This window comes from Peromyscus maniculatus, chromosome 1 (assembly GCF_049852395.1).
Source record: "Peromyscus maniculatus bairdii isolate BWxNUB_F1_BW_parent chromosome 1, HU_Pman_BW_mat_3.1, whole genome shotgun sequence".
NCBI lineage: Eukaryota > Metazoa > Chordata > Mammalia > Rodentia > Cricetidae > Peromyscus > Peromyscus maniculatus.
Genome location: NC_134852.1, coordinates 163,205,457 through 163,226,635, shown reverse-complemented (window position 1 = coordinate 163,226,635; position 21,179 = coordinate 163,205,457). Strand labels below are relative to the sequence as shown.

Here is a 21,179-nt window from a genome sequence, read left to right as displayed (position 1 = left end):
CAGAACATCTCAACCATGTTCAGTAACAACACAGTCAACACGTCCAGTGGATGTATCAACATGACCAATGGACCTGTCAATACGACTGATAGACCTGTCAACATGACCAATAGACCTGTTTATACGACCAATGGACCTGTCAATACGACTGATAGACGTGTCAAAATGACCAATAGACCTGTCTATATGACCAATGGACCTGCCTATACGACTGATAGACCTGTCAACATGACCAATAGGCCTGTCTATACGACCGATGGACCTGTCTATACGACCAATGGACCTGTCTCTACAACCGAGGGACCTGTCAACATGACCAATGGACCTGTCAACAGCACCAGTCCAGACAGTGACACCAACATCCCAGTCCCCAGTAATGCTCCCCCTGGACACTCATACAAAGATAGAGATGGTCTTGACCAGCAATAGCTGACAGAATACCCATTTCAATGACATGGAAGTACCTCTGCAATGGTAGCTTTGCTTCCACATGAAACAACTGAGACCTTGACCCTGGCATAACCACTAGGCCAAGATGAACACCCATTTTTCCCTCCTCTTCACTCTTAAGCTTCCCTTTGGTTTGCTATTAATGTGCTTTTTTAATTCATAAATGTCTCCCTTTGACTCTAGGTGTCTTTTAACTTGAACAAACTGCATCCGAGGGTATGTTTTTTCCATTCTGTTGTTCCACATGTATGCTTACTATTGAGAAGTCAACTCGAAAGTGGTGGACAGGCCAACTGCCAGCTCCGCCTCTAGTTGTCCCCCCCCCCCTCTAATCCTGAAAGGTGACTTCCCCCACCCGAGGGACATGGGAGCAGTGCAGAAAGCATGCACGGCCCAACCCTGGCGTGTGTCCCCAGCACTCCTGGGTGTGTGGGAGACAGCACATGGACACCAGACTGCCTGCTGGAACTGTTAACAAGCAAGCCACCCAAGCCCAAGAAAAGGCTGTCTGGGTTAAGCAATGGGAGAGATGCAAATTTAAAACCCTGTATTACTTATACAAAGGGCTCTCTAATGGGGCCTTTCAGACCACAGTCGCCCCTCACTGCTCTCCAGCCCCCTCTTCTGTCCTTCTGTCTTGTCCCAGAATCCTTGCAATTGGACAACATGGACATGGTCCTGGTGCCATTCAACAGCATGACCATGGCTCCTTTCAGATCCCCAAGGCTGTTTCCAGCTGAAGAATCTACAAAGACCCAAGAGCCTTTCTTTCGCTGGCGTGACCCCGGCTCCTGGCACTGCTTCATGAAGTGCCTATGTTTAAGCATTTCTTTTTATTTCATGTGTGTGTGCGTATGTGTTTGATGTATACATGGGCACATATTGGTGCAAGGATGTGTATGAGTGTGCTTGTACATGTATGGACGGACATGCATGTAGAGGACAATTTCAGATGTTGTTTCTCAGGTACTCTCCTCCTCTTCCTTCTTCTCTTCCTCTCCCTCCTCCTTGAGACAGAAGCTTTTTACTGGCCTGGAACTCACCAAGTAGACTAGGCTAGCAAGTCTAATCTGCCTGTTACATCTCCCCAGGCCTAGGACAACAATCACGCGCCATCATGCTGGACTTTATTTTTAACATGGACTCTGGGGACCAAACTCAGGTCTTGGTATTTGTAAAGCAAGCACTTTGCCAACTGTCTCTTCAGCCCTCGAGCATCTCCTTTCCACCTGCAATAAGGAAGGGCGACAAGGGCAAAAAAATAAGAAGATTCAAAAACTTCCGTTTTGCGGTAGCCACTAGCCTGAAGCTCCCCACAGTCACAACTCTGGTGACACATCACATGACAGTGCCATAGTCTTTACAAATGGGGTTCTTAAGTCCACTCAAATGCATTCTAGTACAGTGATCACAGTACTAGGATGTAAAGGGCAGTGGGCAGCCAACATGTGAACAGTGTGCCTCTCTCTACTGCACAGTCCACAGAGACTGAACGTCCAACAATAATTAGAGAGACATCCTCGGCCCATCTCTCACAAGAGGAAACTGGGACTCAGAGGGAAGAGGCTCCGTTTTGCCCTGTTGCTATGACAAACACCATGGCCAAAAGCAACTTGGGAGGGGAATGGTTTTATTTTGGTTTACAGCTCCTGGTTCATCACAGAAGGAAATCAGGGCAGGAATCTGGAGGCAGGAACCATGTAGGAATGCGGTTCCCTGGCTTGTTCCCTGGCTGCTTCCCAGGCTGGCCTCAAATCCCTTGTAGCTGAGGATGACCTTGAACTCCTGATCTTCCTGCCTCCGTCTCCTAAGTACTAGGGTGACAGGGATGTGCCACCATGCCTGACTCCGTTCCTGTTCTGAAATTTCGGTGTCCCATAGGGGGAAGGGAAATCTCTCTCTTCTCTCGCCTCTGAAGTTTCCAGAGTCTTTCAAGTCAGCAGACAGTAGACAGGTTAACAGGTGAAAATATATTCAGATGTATTAGGTGCCTGTCATAGAATCTCACAAATTCCCGGGAAGAAGAGCTAGATGAGGCTTGGAGGGGAGGGCCAGCAAAGGGCTGAGGAGAGTGAAGGAAGGGTGCAGGCAGGACGAGGGTCTCAATGCAGGAACACAGATAAAGTTTCTCTTTATCTAATAATAAAGTTATTATTAGTGGCTAATAAAAGTTGTAGGCAATGGCTTGTGACAGCCTGTGGTTTTGGCCTTCAGTGAGTGTCCTATGATATTACTCCCCCCCCCCCCCCGATGAGATGAGGGCACAACTCATAGCAATGATAAGGAAGAAGAGATTTTTTTTACTCCTTGAGAGGAGCATGCCACCCAGTTCCCAAATGAATCACACACGGAGGCTTATTCTTAATTATAAATGCCCGGTCTTAGTTTGGCTTGTTTCTAGCCAGCTTTTCTTAACTAATTATCCTGGCTACCTTTTGCCTCTGGGCTTTTACCTTTCTCTCTTCCTGTATTTCTTTTCTTCCATGACTGGCTGTGTGACTGGGTGGCTGGCCCCTGGCATCCTCCTCTCCTTGTTCTCTTGCTTTTTCTTCTTTTCCTCACAGATTTCTATTTATCCTCTCTGCCTGCCAGCCCTGCCTATCCTTTTTCCTGCCTCACTATTGGCCCTTCAGCTCTTTATTAGACCAATCAGGTGTTTTAGACAGGCAAAGTAACACAGGTTCACAGAGTTAAACAGGTGCAACATAAAAGAATGCAACACATCTTTGCATCATTAAACAAATGTTCCATAGCATAAAGAAATGTAACACATCTTAAAATAATATTCTACAACAAAGAGGGTGAGAGACACAGGAGGGCTGAAGGTCAGAGACCTTGGTTCTTCCTTAGCTCAGAGATTAGCATGCCAACAAGCTATGCTCTGGGATGTCTCTTTCCTAAGCCCCAGACAGTGCCTATGGTTGCTGGTCTTAGATGATCAGGCTACCCCCAAAGATTATCCCAGGAGATTTGGACATGGGGAAAGAGACATCAAGATTAACATGAGAAGCCAGTGGGCAGAGACTGGGAACCTCCCTACCCAGGCTACAGGTAAGGAACAGAGCAGCACCGTATACCCATGACAAATGTGGGTAAAGATAGGTTCTAAGCAAATGACCTATAAAGGGCCCTGATATTAGACTGCTCGACACTTTTGAGCCTCTGAGCTGTCCCAGGTGTCTATCCAACATCATTCTCAGAAGAACCTTTCTCTTACTAATAGCTGTCCCTGTCTATCAATAGCCATGTGTCCCTGGTCTAACTCCTCACTCAGGGATCTAAGTCTAGAAATCTTATCACGTGCCCTCTAGACTCAAACCTATGCCTATAACAAAGAGGCGGACCCTCGGCTACATCACAGAGAACATTCATTTTGTTCCCAGTCTACCATTTCCTGGCCAGGTCTGGTCTGACCTGGACTTGGCAGAACTATCTCATGCACGTGTGTTCAGTGGAAGGCCAGCTCCACAGCCTTGTCAACCATGGCTGCATGTGTGGGGCCTCACCGGGGACAACGGGTGATGTCACGTACATTATCCTCCAGCAGGGAAGACAGGCATGTCCAGGGCTAGGTGCAGAGCTCCCAGTCTCCTGCGTCTCAGGTTGCGACTGATCACTCCCACTTCCTGTTGGCACAGGAAGTCACAGGGCAGCCCAGTTTTGAGGACTTGGGAGAGCAATTCTAACCCTCCCTCTCTCCAGGTGTAGAGACACACTGGCCTGAGGACTAAGGCCATTTTTACATTCAACCTGCCACACTGATCTTTCCCAGGGTTATCTGAGAGCTGGCCCAGGCCTGTCCCCAGGATGACTTGAGCCCATAGGTCCTACCCAATCATGTGGCTTTCTCAATTGCCTCACAAGATGTTCTGTGAGATCCTGAACCCAGAAACCCACAGGCCAAGTACTTGAAGGACACTGTGTATACAAACATACACACATACTAACACATGTTCACATGAATGTTCATGCTTAGACCCTCTGCCACCTGTCATCGGAATGCTGTGAGTCTCCTGGACCCCTTGTCTAACTGTGGTCAAACCTGGGTGGACAGAACACAGGCAGCCTGCTCAGTCCTCTCAGGGCATCTCAGTGGGGTGAAAGTCTTATGGGTCCCCATCCCAGCTCTGATGCCAGTAGTGGTGCCAAGTGATCCACTTTCCTCTTGGGTCTTGAGGTTCCCTTCCAGAGACTGAAGCAAGAGAATGGGATACTCTCGGGCCCTTTGGAGGCCAGTGACCACACAAGTGGCTGCCTCTGGCCCCCACCTCTGGGAGACAGGTGGAAGCCTCTGAACCGGGAAGGAGAGAGAACCTACCAGAGGCGCAGCTCCCAAGCAGTGATTTCCAAGCCCCACACGAATAGCAAGGTTTTCACAGGATAATGTGTGAATGTGGGAGCGCAGAGGCAGAGGGGAGCCAGGAGCCCGCACAGCAGCCGTGGCAAGCCGGTGAGTACCCCCACTGTCCTTCTAGAAAGACCACCCAGGGAACATAATAAGAGAAGAGATGGGTGTTTGTGGGGTCCCCCAGAGAGGGAGAAAGAAAGAGGTCATTGATGGGAACCCACCTGGCACTAAGATTGGGAAGGAAGATCTCAGGGCCCCCCATTCCAGCTCAGGGCAATGAGAGACAAGGGGGGAGGGGTATCTGTCTTCTCTCCTCAAACCCAGGGCCGGGGACTTCAGGGAGACAATCACCCCCCCCCCAAGAAGTAGAGACTCCCTTTCTCCAGAAGCCAACTCGTTAGAAGTTTAACCTAGACAGGTGATTCCAAAGCAAACACAGGTGTCCTGCCTGTCCCTTCTCTGGGGGGAGGAGAAGGACCTGACGAGGGTCACTGCTAGAAAACTCTTTTGGGCAAATACTATGTCATTTGCAAATGGGAAGCATTCGTCGGGGGAAAAGAAGAGGCTGTCCCTGCTGCCCAGATGCAGTGGCAGGAGCACCAGAGCACAGCAGAAGGCCATGGGGTGGGGGAAATGACAGCGAGAGCTGCATCTGGTGGCATCACTTCTGGGACTATCGGGCAGGCGTGGGCTGTCCTGGCAAAGCTGAGATTGGAGACAAGATGCCTGGTGCCACAGGGCCAGGCAAGTTCTCTCCTGGTCTGAGAAATGGCTGCAGACCCAGGATGTATATGTAGAAATCTTAGAAGCCCGAAACCTCACCCCCACTACTATACATTCACTTCTGTGATATGTGGGGAAACTGAGGCCCAGAGAGACCAAGCCATTTGCCCTAATTCACTCAGCTACTTCCTCTCACCAGATAATGACATGCGTTCTTACCAGCCTGAGTGCAGGATCTGTGACTTAACTACAAAGCAAAGATGTATTCGCATACATTTCATCCCAGGGTCCCCACCCCTTCCAGCTGCCAACACCTCCCCAAAAAGCAGCTTCAACTGGGAAATAAGCAAAGCTGCTTTGGGACCTGGGTGGAAGAAGAGGCTGTCTAGAGACACTCCCAAGATAAGTGCTGGCTACCCAAGAGTGTTCCAGGGGCGTGCTGGGGCAGCCCACCACTACAGGTCCCCCTGCCATGGAGGCTATTAACAGCTGAAGCCCAGGAGGAGTGAAAGCCTCCTCCATACCAGTCACGGGGCCAGACATTGCTAGGTGGTCATTATTCTCTTGTGGAGTGTTGATGGCTCTGTTTTGTTTTACGGTTTCAGTCAAGCCTAAGGCAGTGTGCTCTGTGAATGCTAGCTCTTTTGTATTTGGATATCGGTTCTTTGCTATAGGGTGTGAATCAAATGTTGATTTCTGTACTGCAAATAGGTATCTATTTCTAAGTAAAACTGCTTACATTATTTTTTAAAGATTCATGGCGATTATAGCAGGGTGACACTTTGGCAGTCCTGTGGCTTTTCCAGCCACTCTCAAGCCAAATAGCAGCAATTTAGTAGTTAGCAATTAGCCTGACTGGTCTTGTGTTGTGTCGTATCGGGACCTGGGGCTGCTGCTCTGCCCAGGTACAGCAGGTAAGAAGGGTGTTGGATGGCTCTCATCTTTTCTTGCTCTCTGTTCCCCCCTCCCGCCCCTCCCCCACCCCCTCCCACCCCCGGTACACACAGTAGTGACATCTCTGAGGACAAAGAGGACAGGGACCGTGCTGGGTGCTTTGTGAGTTGGTGTCACCCTCCCTGAGATAGGCACTTCTCTAAAAGGGTGTCTCTACAGAGACTCACCCATTACAAGGGTCTCTCTCCTGGGCATCTCTCTGCCAAAGAGCTCTTGCCCAGCCTCGGAATCCACGGTCCAGTGAAAAGAAGCTACATGGGGCTTTCTCCCAGCGGGTTCCTCAAGGAAGCCTCTCTGCCATGGTAAAAAGACAACCAAAGAAGTGTCCCCCACCCCCTTCCTGTGCAGTGTCAAATCTGCTTCCAACCCTGGGAGGAGGGTATAAAAACCAGCCCACAGCTTCTCAGCCACCTGCCTTTGGCAAGTCCCCCGACACCCTAGGTGACATCACTCACTTCAGAGTCTGTTCGCTGTGACCAACACATCAGCCTTCCAGGTCCATGACTTGCCCTACTTACTTCTGCAAAATGGCCTGCATAACATCTCCTTCCCAGGGCTGCCCTAAAGACTGTAGGAGAGCTCTTTATAAACTGTTAAGGGTTTTGCATGAAGGGCTATTATTACTACATCTCATTCAGCAGTTGATAATCAGCACGGTTGTCCTGGATGTCATGAGTTTCCAGGCAGCTGTTCCCTTAAGGCAGGCTGGAGTGGCTTTCCTTCCTACCTTCCTATGCATATATGAGTGGCGGGATATGCTGGCTGATTGTTAGCAAGAAAGAGGGGAGCACTGAGGTAGAGTCACCTGGAATACCACAGATGGATTAGTCACTGGCGGGGAGGGGAATGTGTGAATCTCGGGACCTGTGTCATGTATTCCTGCTTGGGTTTGCCACTTTACCCTGCCGAGGGTGCAAAGCCTATTTCTGTAGGTGTTTCTCTTCCCCCTGAGGATCACGGGGCTCTGTGTTTGATCGCATTTCTCACCACCTACCTGAGAGAGATGCTATTAATGACGCAAGTGCTCCCTGCTGGGTGGCTTGCGTCCTGTGGGAGCCGAGAGTTCTTCTAACCCCAGAAAATGTTCCCAGTACACATATGACTGACTCATCATGGCCCTCAGACATGATCCTCACCTGTCCCCAGTGAAATGATAACTATGAAAGCAAGTGTGTCCTTTTTAGCCTAAAATTCTACCTTTTCTGACTCAGGTGTTAACTGTCCTTAGTACTTTTTAAATGTCCTTACTTAGGGAAGTGTTGCCGTGGCAGGCTCACTCAGCCCCCTCTGGTTTTTATTTGATCACCTGTGAATACTGAAGGGTGTTGGATGGCTCTCATCTTTAATAATAATGGCTCTCATATATAAGTGTGTGTGTGTGTGTGTGTGTGTGTGTGTGTGTGTGTGTGTGTGTGTGTGTGTTGTGTTTCTGGAGGATTAATGGTCAGAAGAAGCTAAATTATGCTTCAGGGACACATAGTTTAGTGTTTATGTATGTGTGCATGTGTATGTATATATGCAATGTGCATGTGTGTGAGTACATGTACAAGTGTGCACACACACATGTAGAGGCCAGAGGACAACCTCGGATATCATTCCTCAGGTACCATCCACCTAGTTTTTTCAGACAGGGTCTCTTGCTAGCCTACAGCTAGCCAATTTGTCCAGACAGGTGAGCCATCAAGCCCTAGGGATCTGCATGGCTCTGTCGCCCCAGAACTGGGATTCTAAGGACTCCACCATGCCCAGCATTTTTATGTCATGGCTTGCTATCCCCCATCCCCATCTTAGTGTCATAAGACAGCAAAGAGTGGTCTCTTCCTCCTGCTACATAGCCCTGAAGACATTACTCACTTGGGAACCCAGGCAGATAAAGTGGACTCTGTCTGCAAGCTGGCTAGTTACTATGACAATGAGGAAAGACCCTCCACAGTGAACTGGACCGGTCACTCTTTCCTTAGCTCAGAAGTTGTGAATTTGGTTTTAACCAAAACAAGTCACATGACCACACCAACCTTCAAGGCACCCAGAATATAATAGCTAAAACAAGTGGACAAATGACAGAGACTGCCCCTGGAGGCAGCAGTGAGGGACAGCTGCAGGCTGGGACACGGACAGACTTGGACTTGAATCCTTGCCCTCAAATTCACTAGCGGAGTTACCTTAAGCATGTCCCTTCTCTGCTGCAAGCCTCAGTCATCACACCAAGATGATAAACTGTGGAAATTATCAGGTCACTGAGGAGGGACCTGGGGCAGGGTGGAGCTGGGGCCTTGTGAATAGTTCAGAGAGTTTCAAATGTCAAGAATGATCTAGAATGGATAACAACACTGCTTTGAAACAAGCATACCACAGCCCTTTGCCAGTTTCTAAGACTATTCTGGTCCATTTTGACTTCTGGTCCTCTCTGCCAACCTCTGAGATGAGGTGAGCAGCTCATCTAGCTATAACAAATGCCTGGGGTGATCTGCATATAAAGACAACAGGTTTGTTTCCGGCTCAGTCCATGTTTAGTTGCCCCTGTGTTTTGAGCCTGTGGGGAGGTAGGGCATGATAGCCAGAGTATGTGGCTAGTAAGCCAAGAAGAAGCCAAGATCCCAAACCCCCTTCAAGGACACACCCCGGCCCCCGGGACCAAAGGACCCTCCACCAGCCTCTGTCCCTTGCATGTTCAATGTGGCTCATGTGCCTGACCTTTTGGTCTCAAGCTGGTTCTGAAAAATTGTGGGATCTTTAAGAGAGAATCTCTCTGGAGAAAGTGGCTTGTTGGGGCGAGGGCTTGAGGTCAGCAGCCTGGCCCTGCTTCCTGCCCACTTGATACTTCCTCACTAGAGGAGTGCTGCAGCCAGACACCTCACCCTCCTGCCACCGTGCCTTCCCCAACACAACAGACAGTGTTCCCTTGAACTCTAAGCCTAAATAAACCTGCTTGCTTTAACATGTTTACTTTTCAGTATTTAGTCACAGAAGTAAGAAATTTAAGTAATACAAGGTTCTGTCACCTGGCAGTCATATCATCCTGGGGACCCAGTCTTCGTTTAACCTGCAGGCCTTTGAGGGATATTCAAAACCCAAACTCTAGCCACAGTCACCACAGCCATCTTTACCGTCATTGTACAGAAATATTTGGTAGCTTGATGTATTTTCCTTCTTACTCTGAACCACAGAAATTAATGTAAACGTCATTTAAAGCATCAAGTAAATTCCGGTGACCATTTACTATGATCCAGGCAGTGTTCTGACACTGAAGTTGGAAAACTCCAGCCCACCAATTGGATCCAGCCCATCTGTTCATGTCAATAAAGCTTTATTGAAACACAGCCCCACCTATTTATGCATTCATTGCCTGTGTCTGGTTCACACTACAGCAGAGGCATCTCCTACTTGGAACAGAAACTACTTGACCAAAGCCCAAAATCTTACTAGCTGAGTGTCTGCAGGGAATGTTGGCCGGTGCTGTCCTACACAGTGTTTGTGTCTGCTAAGCATCATTTCAGTGTGAGGGTGTGGAAACTGGAGCCCCAACTGAGTCCCATCATGTGGGAAGTAATAGCACTATTCCTAGACCCTTGATATCACATGTTGGCCACCCAGCTTTTGCTGGAAGAATTCCTTGAAGTCCTTGAAGATGTCAAGTGACTTCTGCACTCTTGCTGTGGGGTTGTTGTTTAATAACACTATTTACCTGAAACATGTTCTTTTTTTGCATGTGTGTGCATACATACATATCTGTATGTCTGTGTGCACATGTATATGCATGCTTATGCATGTGCATCTGTGTGCATGCACGTGTGTGCACATACGTATGTGCATGTATGTAAGTTCATGCATGTGCATGTGTGTGGAGGCCAGAGGTTCACTCTGGGTGTCACTCCACCTTGGAGGTAGAATAGACAACTACCTTGTTTTCTGAGAAAGAGTCTCTCATTGGTCTGGAGATCATCAAGTAGGCTGGACTAGCAGGCCAGAGAACCCCAAGGGTCCAACTGATTGTATCTCCCCAGCATTGGGATCACAAGTGTGTGCCCCCATAGCCAGCTTTTTATATGGGTTTCTGGGATTCGAACTCCAGTAGGTCCTCATGTGTGTGCAGCAAGCATTTACCAACTGAGCTGTCTCCCCCAACCCATGAAACATTTTATTAATCGCCTACAGTGGAGAGAAAATGCTCATGCCAGCAGATGTCACCCTGTGCTTCCTCTGCCATTCCCTTGGAGGTACTCCAGCCACTGGGACCTGCTTCCCTCTTTGTGGGGACTCAGCTATGCCTCTCGAAGGCAGTCCCAGCAGGACACCGCACTTTACAGTCACCAGTGTGGACCAGGCCCATCACAGAGTGAATGGCCCAGAGGACACACATGTGGCAAGCCCCATCTGCCAGGATAAAGATGCACATCTACTGAGGTCCCCCACAGACCCCCCGGGGAATGGGCTGTGTCAAGGGCCTGCTGCTCTAGAAGCACAGACACATTTGTGTTTCTCACAGTACTAGAATTTATTGACTAACAATAAATTTACAGTCAGTTTCATTTGCTGCAATTTGCCATAGCTAGCTCTTGAAAAACTCAGGTGCTTTTATTCTGATACTAAGAATTAGTGTTAACTCTCAAGTCACACATTATACACCTCAGTGTGTGTGTGTGTGAGTGTGTGTGTGTGCGATTTACAGGTTACAGAGTATACAAAAGGACAGAGAGGCCACAGCACAGTTTAAGAAAGTCTTACCAGAGGCAGCAAGCTATTAGAGACACAAAAGTTCGCTGCATTGGTTAGATACGATATTAAGGGCTGGGGGTGCTGCAGAGACACATGCAGAAGTGCAGGGCTGCTGCAGACAAAGAGACAGACTGGCGGTAGCTTCAGGAGGCTGTATCAAGCACTGGCGACAGAGCTGAGCTGAAGCCCACAATCTGCCTGTTGGTTCTGTGGCACACACATTGGGTGGTCCGATGCCAGGTCAGTGGGGCCGTCACCACTGCAGGGCTGGTGGCTTCTTTAGAGGGTCCAGGTGGTACTTTTCATCCACAGGAGTAAATTGTTTGTGCCTCGTGGGTGGCACTGGGCAGGAGGCGGTTACCTACATGGACAGTGAGACAGAGTCACCTTGTCCCATTGTTTGAATGAGAGCATCCAAACGCTGCCTTTCAAACGGAGTCACCCAGGGCAGAGCAGAGCCCAAAGCCACTCCTTTACACAATATGGAGTTACTTAGAGCATAGCACAGCCTGATTATCCACAAGCTGTGCAGTCCACGAGCGGCAATGTCTCATGAACACAAACCGCAGTCCTCAAAGCAGTGGGTAAATACATATTCATGCACTGAATATATAAGGTTTGACAACAAACTTCAAGTGAAGAGGTTGAAATGATTCCCTGTGCAAATCACGGCCTTTACCAGGCCTATAATGAAACAGGTCTGATGCCCTTACCAGGACTCTTTGGGTCAGGAAACTGAGGCAGGAGGAAGTGACCGCCGTGCCCTGTCTCATAGCAGCTACATGGACCAGGGTTCAAATCCTGCCTTCGTCACAGAGCTGTGACTTGGACTGCTGGGTTCTTCACCATGTGTGAAAGCCAGCAAGGAGGGTGACTGTTTTAATGTCACATAATCCACTAGATTAGTAACTGCAGCACCCTGGGAAGCTGCTGCCCAACATCAGCGTACCCCAGAGTGTTTTCCCAGGCCACCCACACCTCAGGTTTCCACAGTTCGTGTTTATCTTGGCCACAGTAGTGGTTATTCCTCGGGTAGTCAAAGGGAGCAGGATGTGTTGCCCCGGGGTAATTATGTACCCACCGTCAACAGATGCAGTCTAGAGGAAGGAAGGGAGGGGTACATCCAGTCTGGTCCTTCTCTCCCCGTGAGTAAAACGGTACTTCAGCTAAGCTCCCCTTCCCAGAGCAGTGTGTCCGTGAGCACTCACTCACCCTCTCTGGAGAAAGGAAGATGTTTAAATACATGCTCCTCTCAAAGGTTCCACTTGGGCTGGAGATACGGCTCAGCAGCAGCTGGCTTGCCTCGCCTGTAGGCTGGGTTCCATGCCCAGCATTGAAAATAAAAAGTTCCTTCCATGTACTGTAGGAGAAATCAAGATCAGAGTCAAGAGTCAAAAAAGCCTAAGATTCAAGTCAAAAAAAAAAAAAAAAAAAGCCACGTCACTCACAGGAGCCTAATTCTCTTCTGTGAGTCTCTTCTCTCTCCCCAGCTCTAGTCGGGAATCTGGGCTCTTCTATCTCCGGGCCTCAGTAAGCAAGAGCAGGGAGCTGCGCCGTTTATCAAATGTGTAACCACCATCACTGCCTTGTTATCTCCTGAGCCTTCGTCCCCCAGGCTCTCCGAACACGATGTCCACACCTCCTGCCAGCAATGGCGTGTTTGTCGTCATCCCGCCCAGCAACGCCAGCGGCCTCCGCCCACCTCCAGCCATTCTGCCCACCTCCATGTGCCAACCTCCAGGGATCATGCAATTCGAAGAGTCGCCGCTGGGGGCGCAGGCGCCCAGGGCCACCCAGCCACCTGACCTTAGACCAATAGAGACCTTCTTGACTGGAGAGCCCAAGGCTTTAGGGGTAAGAGAAGCTCCCCCACGTGACCTGAGACAAAACTGCTGGGCAGGTAGTGAGCCTCGTGCTCAGCGGGAGGTAGGGGGTTGGGCGGGGACCACGACACGCAGGCAGGGGATAAATGTGAGAATTCATTTGTGCGCCAGGCAGACAAGGCTTCCCTTCCCCCTTGGAGCTCACCAGATAAACAGTAAACAAATGACCAGAACTCCATCGAGGAGTAAGAATGATGGATGCGGGACCGCAACACCAGCAAAGACAGAACGCTCTCTCTGGGGAGAGGACACTGACGCTAAATCCTGGGTGTTAAAGCCAGCCCAGCAAGAGCTGGATGGGTGGAAGGATGTGTGAAGGCTAGGATTGCCTAGACTGAAGAGCAGCAAACGCAAAGGCCCTGAGGTGGGGACGGGTGTGGCTTGTTGAAGGAAGATCTAGAATACTGACATAGCTGGAATGTAATGAACGAAGGGAGACCTGACGGGGGATGAGAATGAAATGGTAGGCAAAGCCAACCCCTGTGGAGCTGACAGTCCGTGAAGGGTGGCTTCCAAGCCCTTCTCTAATCTCAAACGGCCTTAGATAGTGGTCTCTAAGAAGGAATAAAATATAGGTGGTAGGTGGGTAAGTGGATAAGATAGATGCTAGATGATGAAAGACAGGTGATAGATGAATATAATTAAGAGGATAATATAGATGGGTGGATGATACAAAAATATGCTTGGTAGATGAGAGATGAATAAATAAGATAGGATAAGTATATAGGTCAGACTAATATATGATAGAATAGATAATATATAATAGGTGGTGATTGATAGATATGATAGATTAAAAAGTAAGTGATGGGGGCTGAGAGATGGCTCGGAGGTTAAGAGCACTGGCTGCTCTTCCAGAGGTCCTGAGTTCAATTCCCAGCAGCCACATGGTGGCTCACAACAATCTATAATAGGATCTGACACCCTCTTCTGGCATGCAGGCATAAGTGCAGAGCACTTGTACATAAAATATAAATAATTTTTAAAGGTGATGGATAAATAGGCATGTGAATTGCTAAAAACAAAAGCTTCAAATTTAATTGAGGATTTTTAGTGTACAACATAAAATGAGTTTCATAATGTGTTTATACTTGTGCATCATTGTTCTTTGCTCGTAATCAAAGTTTTTTCGGGCCAAGAACTCATGAAACCAGGCAGCCCTCAGAACCAAAAGAGGTTCAAGCCCCACCCAACAGAATGAGCAGTGAACTTTCACAGGCCAACATATGTAACATATCTAACTCAAACCTGCTGGAATGCAGAACTCCATCCTAAAAGCTGCATCAGGGTCAGTGGTGTGTAAGGTGACTGGGGACAGCGAATTAAAATAAGATATTGGCCGGGCGATGGTGGCACACATCTTTAATCCCAGCAGAGGATTAGAGGCAGAGGCAGGTGGATCTCTGTGAGTTCGAGGCCAGCCTGGTCTGCAGAGAGAGTTCCACGACAGCCAAGCCTACACAGAGAAAACCTGTCTCCAAAAACAAAAGACATTCTAAAATGAGACATTGCTTCTAGAACCCTGGAACCGCTTGACAACTACAGCCCCACTCACAAATTATGCATTGGCCTGGAGCTGCTGGTGGGCTGAGGAGAGCTTGTTCTATCTTGATGTAATGCTCTGGCCTCGGTTTAAGGAAATCAGAGATGACTCCCCACTAGCTTTGGGAAGCCAGACCTGCGGAGGTTGGCCGCTCTCCCGAGAGGCCCGCAGGGGGCGCTGTGGAGCTCAGTGGCCTGATCCCTCGCTGCCTCCCACAGACGGTGCAGATCTTGATCGGCCTCATCCACCTTGGCTTCGGCAGCGTCCTGCTCATGGTTCGCCGAGGCCACCTGGGGATGCTCTTCATTGAAGGTGGCGTCCCCTTCTGGGGAGGAGCTTGCGTGAGTGCGGGGTTGTCGTCCTACGATGGGGCGTGGTCCTGCCCAGATCACCTCGCCCTGCCCCACTTCCAACATTTTCCTGCTTTGCCCATCCTAGGTCAGGATCTAACTCGCCCCCCAGACTAACCTGGGTGTAACAGTTATCACTCACCCCTAACCTTCATCATAAACCTCAGCCTGGTTCACTCCCAGTAAACAGCCAGAAACTGTGAGGAGCAAGCAGGCCAGAGTCCTAATCACACCCGGGCTACCTGCGTCCTAACCCCGCATCCACACCCCACCAGCAAAAACCCTCAGTTCCCTCTGTAGGTCCCAGCCCTGACTGGGCTGATCTCCAGGCCTTCTCCCTGCCCTGCGTCCATTCCTCTGGCCGTACCCCACTGGAGAACCAAATCAGGGCTTCCTTGTCTGCTCCTAGGTGCCAAAGAGGAGTTTTCAAGGTGGTACTGCTGTCTGTGGCACTACCAAAAGTGCCAGTGCTCTGGTGGTGGGCAACCTCCAGCTACTTCCAGGAAGAGCAGGCTTTGGGGTCAGCTTAATGGGTCTACACTGAAGCCCCACTGTGTATGATGGTGGAGTCCCTTCTGTGTATCCCAGACTGTCTCGGCAAGAGCTCAGAAGCCCCTAAAGGCGGAGCTCAGAAGCCCCTAAGGGCGGAGCTCAGAGAGGCCACCGCTGCTGAAACTCCACAGCTAGAGCTGAATGGCTGGGAACAAATTTTAAGTCCTGGCTCTAATGGTCCGTAGTGGACCCACGCTGGAGGAAAAGGCTGGCAAGCAGGGTCTAAGAAGGCCCTGTCTCAGGAAGAAACAAAGGCAGCAGTCTTCTCTGGGCTCCCTCCTGCTTCAAGTTCTCTCGCAAAATGTGCCCCGTGCACATGGTAGGAGGGGGGGAAATAAATCAGAGCCTGCTTGTCGGGCTCAGGAGACAGCAGGGTCCTGAGGCCTGGGCAGGCCATGTGAAGCTCGGTATTCAGTCTTTATCTTAGAACTTCGCAGGGCTCGGGAGATCGTTCAGCGAGCAAAGCCCTTGCGTGGCAAGAACCAGGGCTTGAGTCATGTCTCCATCACCCTTGTCAACAGCCAACCTGGGCTTGTAATCCCAGGGCTGGAGAGATGGAGACAGGCAGCTCTCCCTGGGCGTCACTGGTCAGCCCCACCAAGTCCAGGTAAGAGCGTCTCAAGAAACAAAGCAGGCAGCTCCTGAGGAGGACTGACACCCAAGGCTGACCTTGGCCCACAGGTGTGAGTACACACACACACACACACACACACACACACACACACACACATGCCCTCACATCTGGGGCTGTTGCCCAATTGAATATCAGCCCCATGAGAAAAGGATATTATCCATTTTATCCAGCTCTATTATGTTTTGACACCTACCTGCTACTTGGTAAATATTTGATGAGTGACTATTTGAAGGTGCATGTCCTATGAGACTTTAGTAATATGATGTCAATGAAAATGCATACCTTGTAAACTATGGCTTGAGGTCTCAAGACAGAGGCCTCTTTTTTGTTGTTGTTTGTTTGTTTGTTTGTTTGTTTGTTTGAAACAGAGTCTCTATTTGTAGCTCTGACTGTCCTAGAATTCATTATGTAGACCAGGCAGGCTTTGAACTCACAGAGATTTGCTTGCCTCTGCCTCCCAAGTGCTGAGACTAAAGGCATGAGCCACACGCCAGAGGACAAAGGCCACTTACAGAAGACTAAGACACCCTTAGAAATATACCTGAGATGCCTGGCCAGAGTGCAGACAAGAAAGCTTATGGTTCTCTGCCTGTACCTCTGTCTTCTTGACTGAACCTAGGCATGATGTGTCTTGGTCAGTGTCCCGGTCAAAACCTCATTGGGCCCTCTCTTCCCCACACAGTTCATCATCTCTGGGTCCCTCTCGGTAGCAGCTGAGAAAAACCACACCAGTTGCCTGGTAAGTCTGAATGGAGACAGAGAATCAGGGGTGGGGATGGGGCCCACTCACCTGGGTGGCACCCAGGACCTGGCCCCCATCTGCCCACTCATTTGGTCCATTCAACAAGCATTTCGCGGGGATTTTCTAAGTGTCCGTGGAAGGAATTTAGACATCCCAATACAGACGGAAGAGATGGGACACTTGTAAAATGCCATCCAAAGTGGTAAGGGTCTAGAGATGAAGCCCTCACAGACATTCAGAGGATGCCATCAGGAAGGGTCCCCTGAAGAATAGCCACTAAGCTGTCTCAGTGGGTGGGCCTAGCCTGGGGGAACGGAAGTGGGGGGGGGCACCTGCTGCAAACCTGGCCCAGGAAAGCCACAAAGAGGGTCAAGTCTCCTCCCCAGCAGCTCCCAAGAGGATGAAGAAGCAAACGGAGGCATCGGGGCCTCTTCCTGGGGTCCCAGGGAAAGAGAAGAAAAAGAAGAGTGAGAAAAGAAAACCCAGCTACGTGCAGGGCTCATGGCCCCAACCCCAGGGCCACGGGAGGGAGGGTGCGGGAGGCTGGGCACAGTCAGCGGGCGCCTCTGGTCCTTTCTCCTCTTTGCCTCTTCTTGGTGCCTGTCCCTCCCACAGGTGAGGAGCAGCCTAGGGACCAACATCCTCAGTGCCGTGGCAGCCTTCGCTGGGACAGCCATTCTTCTCATGGACTTCGGTGTCACTAACTGGGTGCGGTGGCAGATGTCCCGAGAGATACTAAACCTAGAAGGATGATAAGGGCTGCAGGCAGGACTAGGGAAGACCCAATCAATCGTCCGCAGCCCTGGGCTGTTCCAGAGCCTGCTGCTCCAATAGATCTCACGCGTGTACTGACACCGTGGCCCTACCCCAAGATCGGGTGTGGGGGGGGGAAGGGAGATGAGGCCTGGTAGAATGGAAGGAGCGGGCCGGGGCTGGAGTCAGGTCGGCCGGATCCAGGCATACCTCTGCCTCTTGCCTGGGCAAGTTATTCTTGGTCCAGAGGGTCGCTTCACTTTTAAACTCGCGGTTTGACTTGACTGTGGTTTGGATCCCCAGGATGTGGGCAGGGGCTACCTTGCTGTATTGACCATCTTCACCATCCTGGAGTTCTTCATCGCTGTCATCGCCACCCACTTTGGGTGCCAAGCCACCCGCGCCCACACTAACGCAGTGAGTACTCTGACATCCTGTCTGGGAAGAGACTGAGCCTCCGGGCCCCTCCCACGTCCCCTTCGGGGCTGAGCTGTGATGAGCTTCCAGTAAGATGCTAGGGAACCCAAAGTTGTGAAATGGGACTATTCACCGCATGGCCACAGGGGGGCGCCAGCAGTAGCGGCAGAGCTGAGATCCTTCCGAAATTGGAGGACAGGGTTGGGGTGGGTGAGGGGCGCACCTCGCACAGAGGTGTCCACAGACTGTGAACAGGTGGGTAACTCGGAAAAGACAGCATGACTCGGTAGAAGTTAAATTCACTTTTCCTGGGGGAGGAGGGGAGGAGGAGGGGGCCAAAAAGAGGATGGGAAGAGGGGATACTGATAGCACAAAGGCTTGCCTGAGCAGGAAAATGCAGCCAGTGGCTAGCGGATGCCATTTAAAGTTGGAACGAGGCAGGGAGAGGGGGGCGGGGAGTGGGATGAGCTGGATTCAAGCACAGTGAAGGGCTACTAGTGTGGAAGCAGCCGGGGACCAGAGCTGTGGTTCAGGCAAGAGCTATAGAGCCCCGAACTCAGACGGGCTGTCCAGAGAGGAAACATCAACTCACTAGCCCCTAGAGAAATGAGATTTGTCTGCTTCTCTCGCTGCGGTGTGTCCAAGCCCTAGATCATAACTAACCCTAGATAATGTTTTCTGAAACGTTAAGCGATGCTTTTTTGTGAATGAGCATTCGGTACTAAGGCGCTGTTATCAGCATGCCCGCAGGGGGGCACTGTTGCAACACTCCCGCAGAGACACCCCAGGATTGGGGTTTTCTGTTTCTTTGCAGTCTGTGATTTTCCTACCCAACGCCTTCGGCACGGATTTCAACATCCCCAGCCCGGCAGTCTCTCCACCCCCTGCCTATGACAATGTGGCATATATGCCCAAGGAGTCATCGGAGTAGAAGATCGCAGCTCCTCTTCTCCAGGTTGGAGTCCAGGCTTCCCACTCTACCCAGCATCTCTCCACCCTCACCTTGTTCGTTCTGAGGCAGCCCTTCCCCAGCCAGGCCCTCCAAGTCACGTGCACTGTGTGTGATGGGTTCCTTCAGTTTCCCGTTTCCTCCAGTAGTGTCTTCCTAAAAAAGACATAAGACTGATGTCCAGGGCACCACCCCACCCCGAGTCCTGTCACCCGACATAGATGTCCCCAGGGCTCCTCTGTGCTGTCCTCTGCTCGTCGTGGGAAATCTTGGCATCACGGAGGTTTCACAGGTTTGCCTTCTAGAAGGTCATTAAGCACGGAGAACTCAGAATGTTCCAGAATAGACTGGCGTTTCAGAGGCTCTGGCCCTACCACAGAGCAAGGCAGTGGGCCTTACCTCCAGGCTCCTGGTCCCCATGACCAGTTCTGTCTGTTGTCATTTACTGTTACATCTTTGGGTTTTCATTTTCCCACCTGGAAACTGAAGTGCTAAACTACATAACCACAAGGCCGATCCAGCACCCCTGGGGTCCTTGGGTCTAAGCCAGGTATTGCCCCCCTCCCTTCCGGAACCCCTTTTTTTAATAGGACATTGGTATTGACTCTGGCCCTTCCCACATACTAGGACAGAAGGTTGTAGAGGAGACTGACTGACTCTTGGACCCAGGTCATCAACAACAGGTGCACAGAGAAAATCGCCTCACTGACGCTCCTGAATCCATACCCCAACCCTGCCTGAAAAGCAAAGGTGTCCCTGAGAGTTACCATGGGAACAGAGCTGGGTCCCAACAGGAAGAAGACACCTTCAGCCCAGTGTTCGTAGGCCCTGGCTTATGGTTTGTTCCATCCATACTGTGGAGAAAAATAAACAGCGTGGCTTGGATTTTGAGTTGGTCTCACTGTGATGGCTTTTGCTTTCTAAGCTTGAGGTCTTCTGAGGGCTGTTCATGGTTAATCAGAGGTTTGGGTAAGTATCCCACTAAGAGCAGGCAGGAGGTAACTTCTTGCAGCCGGGGACATCTCCATGCCTTGACTTCGATGATGAGCTCGTGGGTAATGTGTGCACAGGCACTTGCGCATATGAAAATGAACTAAAGTGCAGGCAGGGGACATGGGTCAGTGGGTCAGAACCTGAGTCTGGATGTTCAGCATGCACGTAAGAAGCTGGGCACAGTGGCATGTGTCCGTAATCCCAGCACTGAGGTGGCAAAGACAGGGAGAAGACTGGGGCTTGCTTGGCCAACCAATATGGCTGAATCTGTGAAATCCTTAAAAATAAAAGAGAGAGATTTATTTATTCACAGTTCTGGAGATTGAAGATCAAAAGGTCGCATATGGCAGCAGCCTTCCTGCAGAGTCTAAAGGTGGCACAAAGCATCACATGTCAAAAGACAAAAAGATCATGCATGTATTCCAATCTATCTCCTTTTCTAATAGAGCCACTAAGATTCAGTTATAGGGGCCTCACTCTGATGCCCTTCTAATCCTAATCCCATTCCAAAGGCTTTGCTACCCCTCAGCACCACTGTCCGCTTGAGTTTCTGATCACTCACAAAAAGGATGGTACTTCAGCACGGGGACCTTGAAGGGGCACTCTCACTGCTTCCCAGGGGCTCACTCCTAGCTCCCTATTTGGTCAGTTCCACAGTTATTGAGACTGTACTTGATAATCAGAGGGGGTGGGACATGGAAACTCTTGGCTTTATTCCTTTGATGAAGTCAAGTTCCACCCAGAGCAGGTAGGAAATATTTTTAAAAGCTGGATTCTTATTTATTTCTTTAAATATTGATAGCTTTGCCTGATCTTAAACTTCACACAAATGGAGTTATACAGTGTGTGTATTTCTTTGTGTCTGTCTCCTTTTACTGAATAAAATATGTTAGCCATTTGTCCATAACATCATATATTTCCATTTTATTGTTTTTAATAGTTTTGTAAACATTTTGTTTTATTCTACCACTTTCATTGACTTACCTGTTGTTGATGGACAACTAGGTTAGTGCTACTTTGAGATATCATCAATAAAGCAACTTTCTTGAACACATGAAAAGAGAAAAACAAGATGAAGAACAACTGAGGAAGACACCCAACACTGACCTCTGGCTTCAACATATACATGTGTGCATGCTCCCACATACACACAAACGTACACCACACACACACCC

At 49.9% G+C, this 21,179-nt stretch overlaps 2 protein-coding genes and 1 long non-coding RNA gene across 4 annotated transcripts in view; 2 read left to right on the top strand and 1 right to left on the bottom strand.

The window, feature by feature from the left end:
• Ms4a18 (membrane spanning 4-domains A18) overlaps positions 1 to 627 on the top strand; it is a 50,924-nt gene extending 50,297 nt beyond the window's left edge. For both annotated transcript variants that reach the window (XM_042261020.2, XM_076559984.1), the window contains exon 8: positions 4 to 627. In XM_042261020.2, coding sequence (XP_042116954.1) covers positions 4 to 429 — 426 coding nt within the window. In that variant the 3' untranslated portion in view covers positions 430 to 627. The remainder of the gene's footprint in view (positions 1 to 3) is intronic.
• Positions 628 to 10,960: 10,333 nt separating this feature from the next.
• LOC121822434 (uncharacterized) lies at positions 10,961 to 13,073 on the bottom strand. Its single transcript, XR_013047478.1, has 3 exons — positions 12,640 to 13,073; positions 12,273 to 12,551; positions 10,961 to 11,552 (listed from the first exon to the last, which is right to left on the bottom strand). It is a non-coding gene; the product is annotated as an uncharacterized LOC121822434 (long non-coding RNA).
• Positions 12,809 to 19,903, top strand: Ms4a15 (membrane spanning 4-domains A15). Its single transcript, XM_015987306.3, has 7 exons — positions 12,809 to 13,045; positions 14,833 to 14,955; positions 16,833 to 16,889; positions 17,508 to 17,600; positions 17,949 to 18,062; positions 18,877 to 19,017; positions 19,639 to 19,903. The coding sequence occupies exons 1-6, from the start codon at positions 12,821 to 12,823 to the stop codon at positions 18,991 to 18,993; spliced, it is 729 nt and encodes a 242-aa protein (XP_015842792.3). The 5' UTR covers positions 12,809 to 12,820; the 3' UTR covers positions 18,994 to 19,017; positions 19,639 to 19,903.
• The last annotated feature ends 1,276 nt before the right edge of the window (positions 19,904 to 21,179 follow it).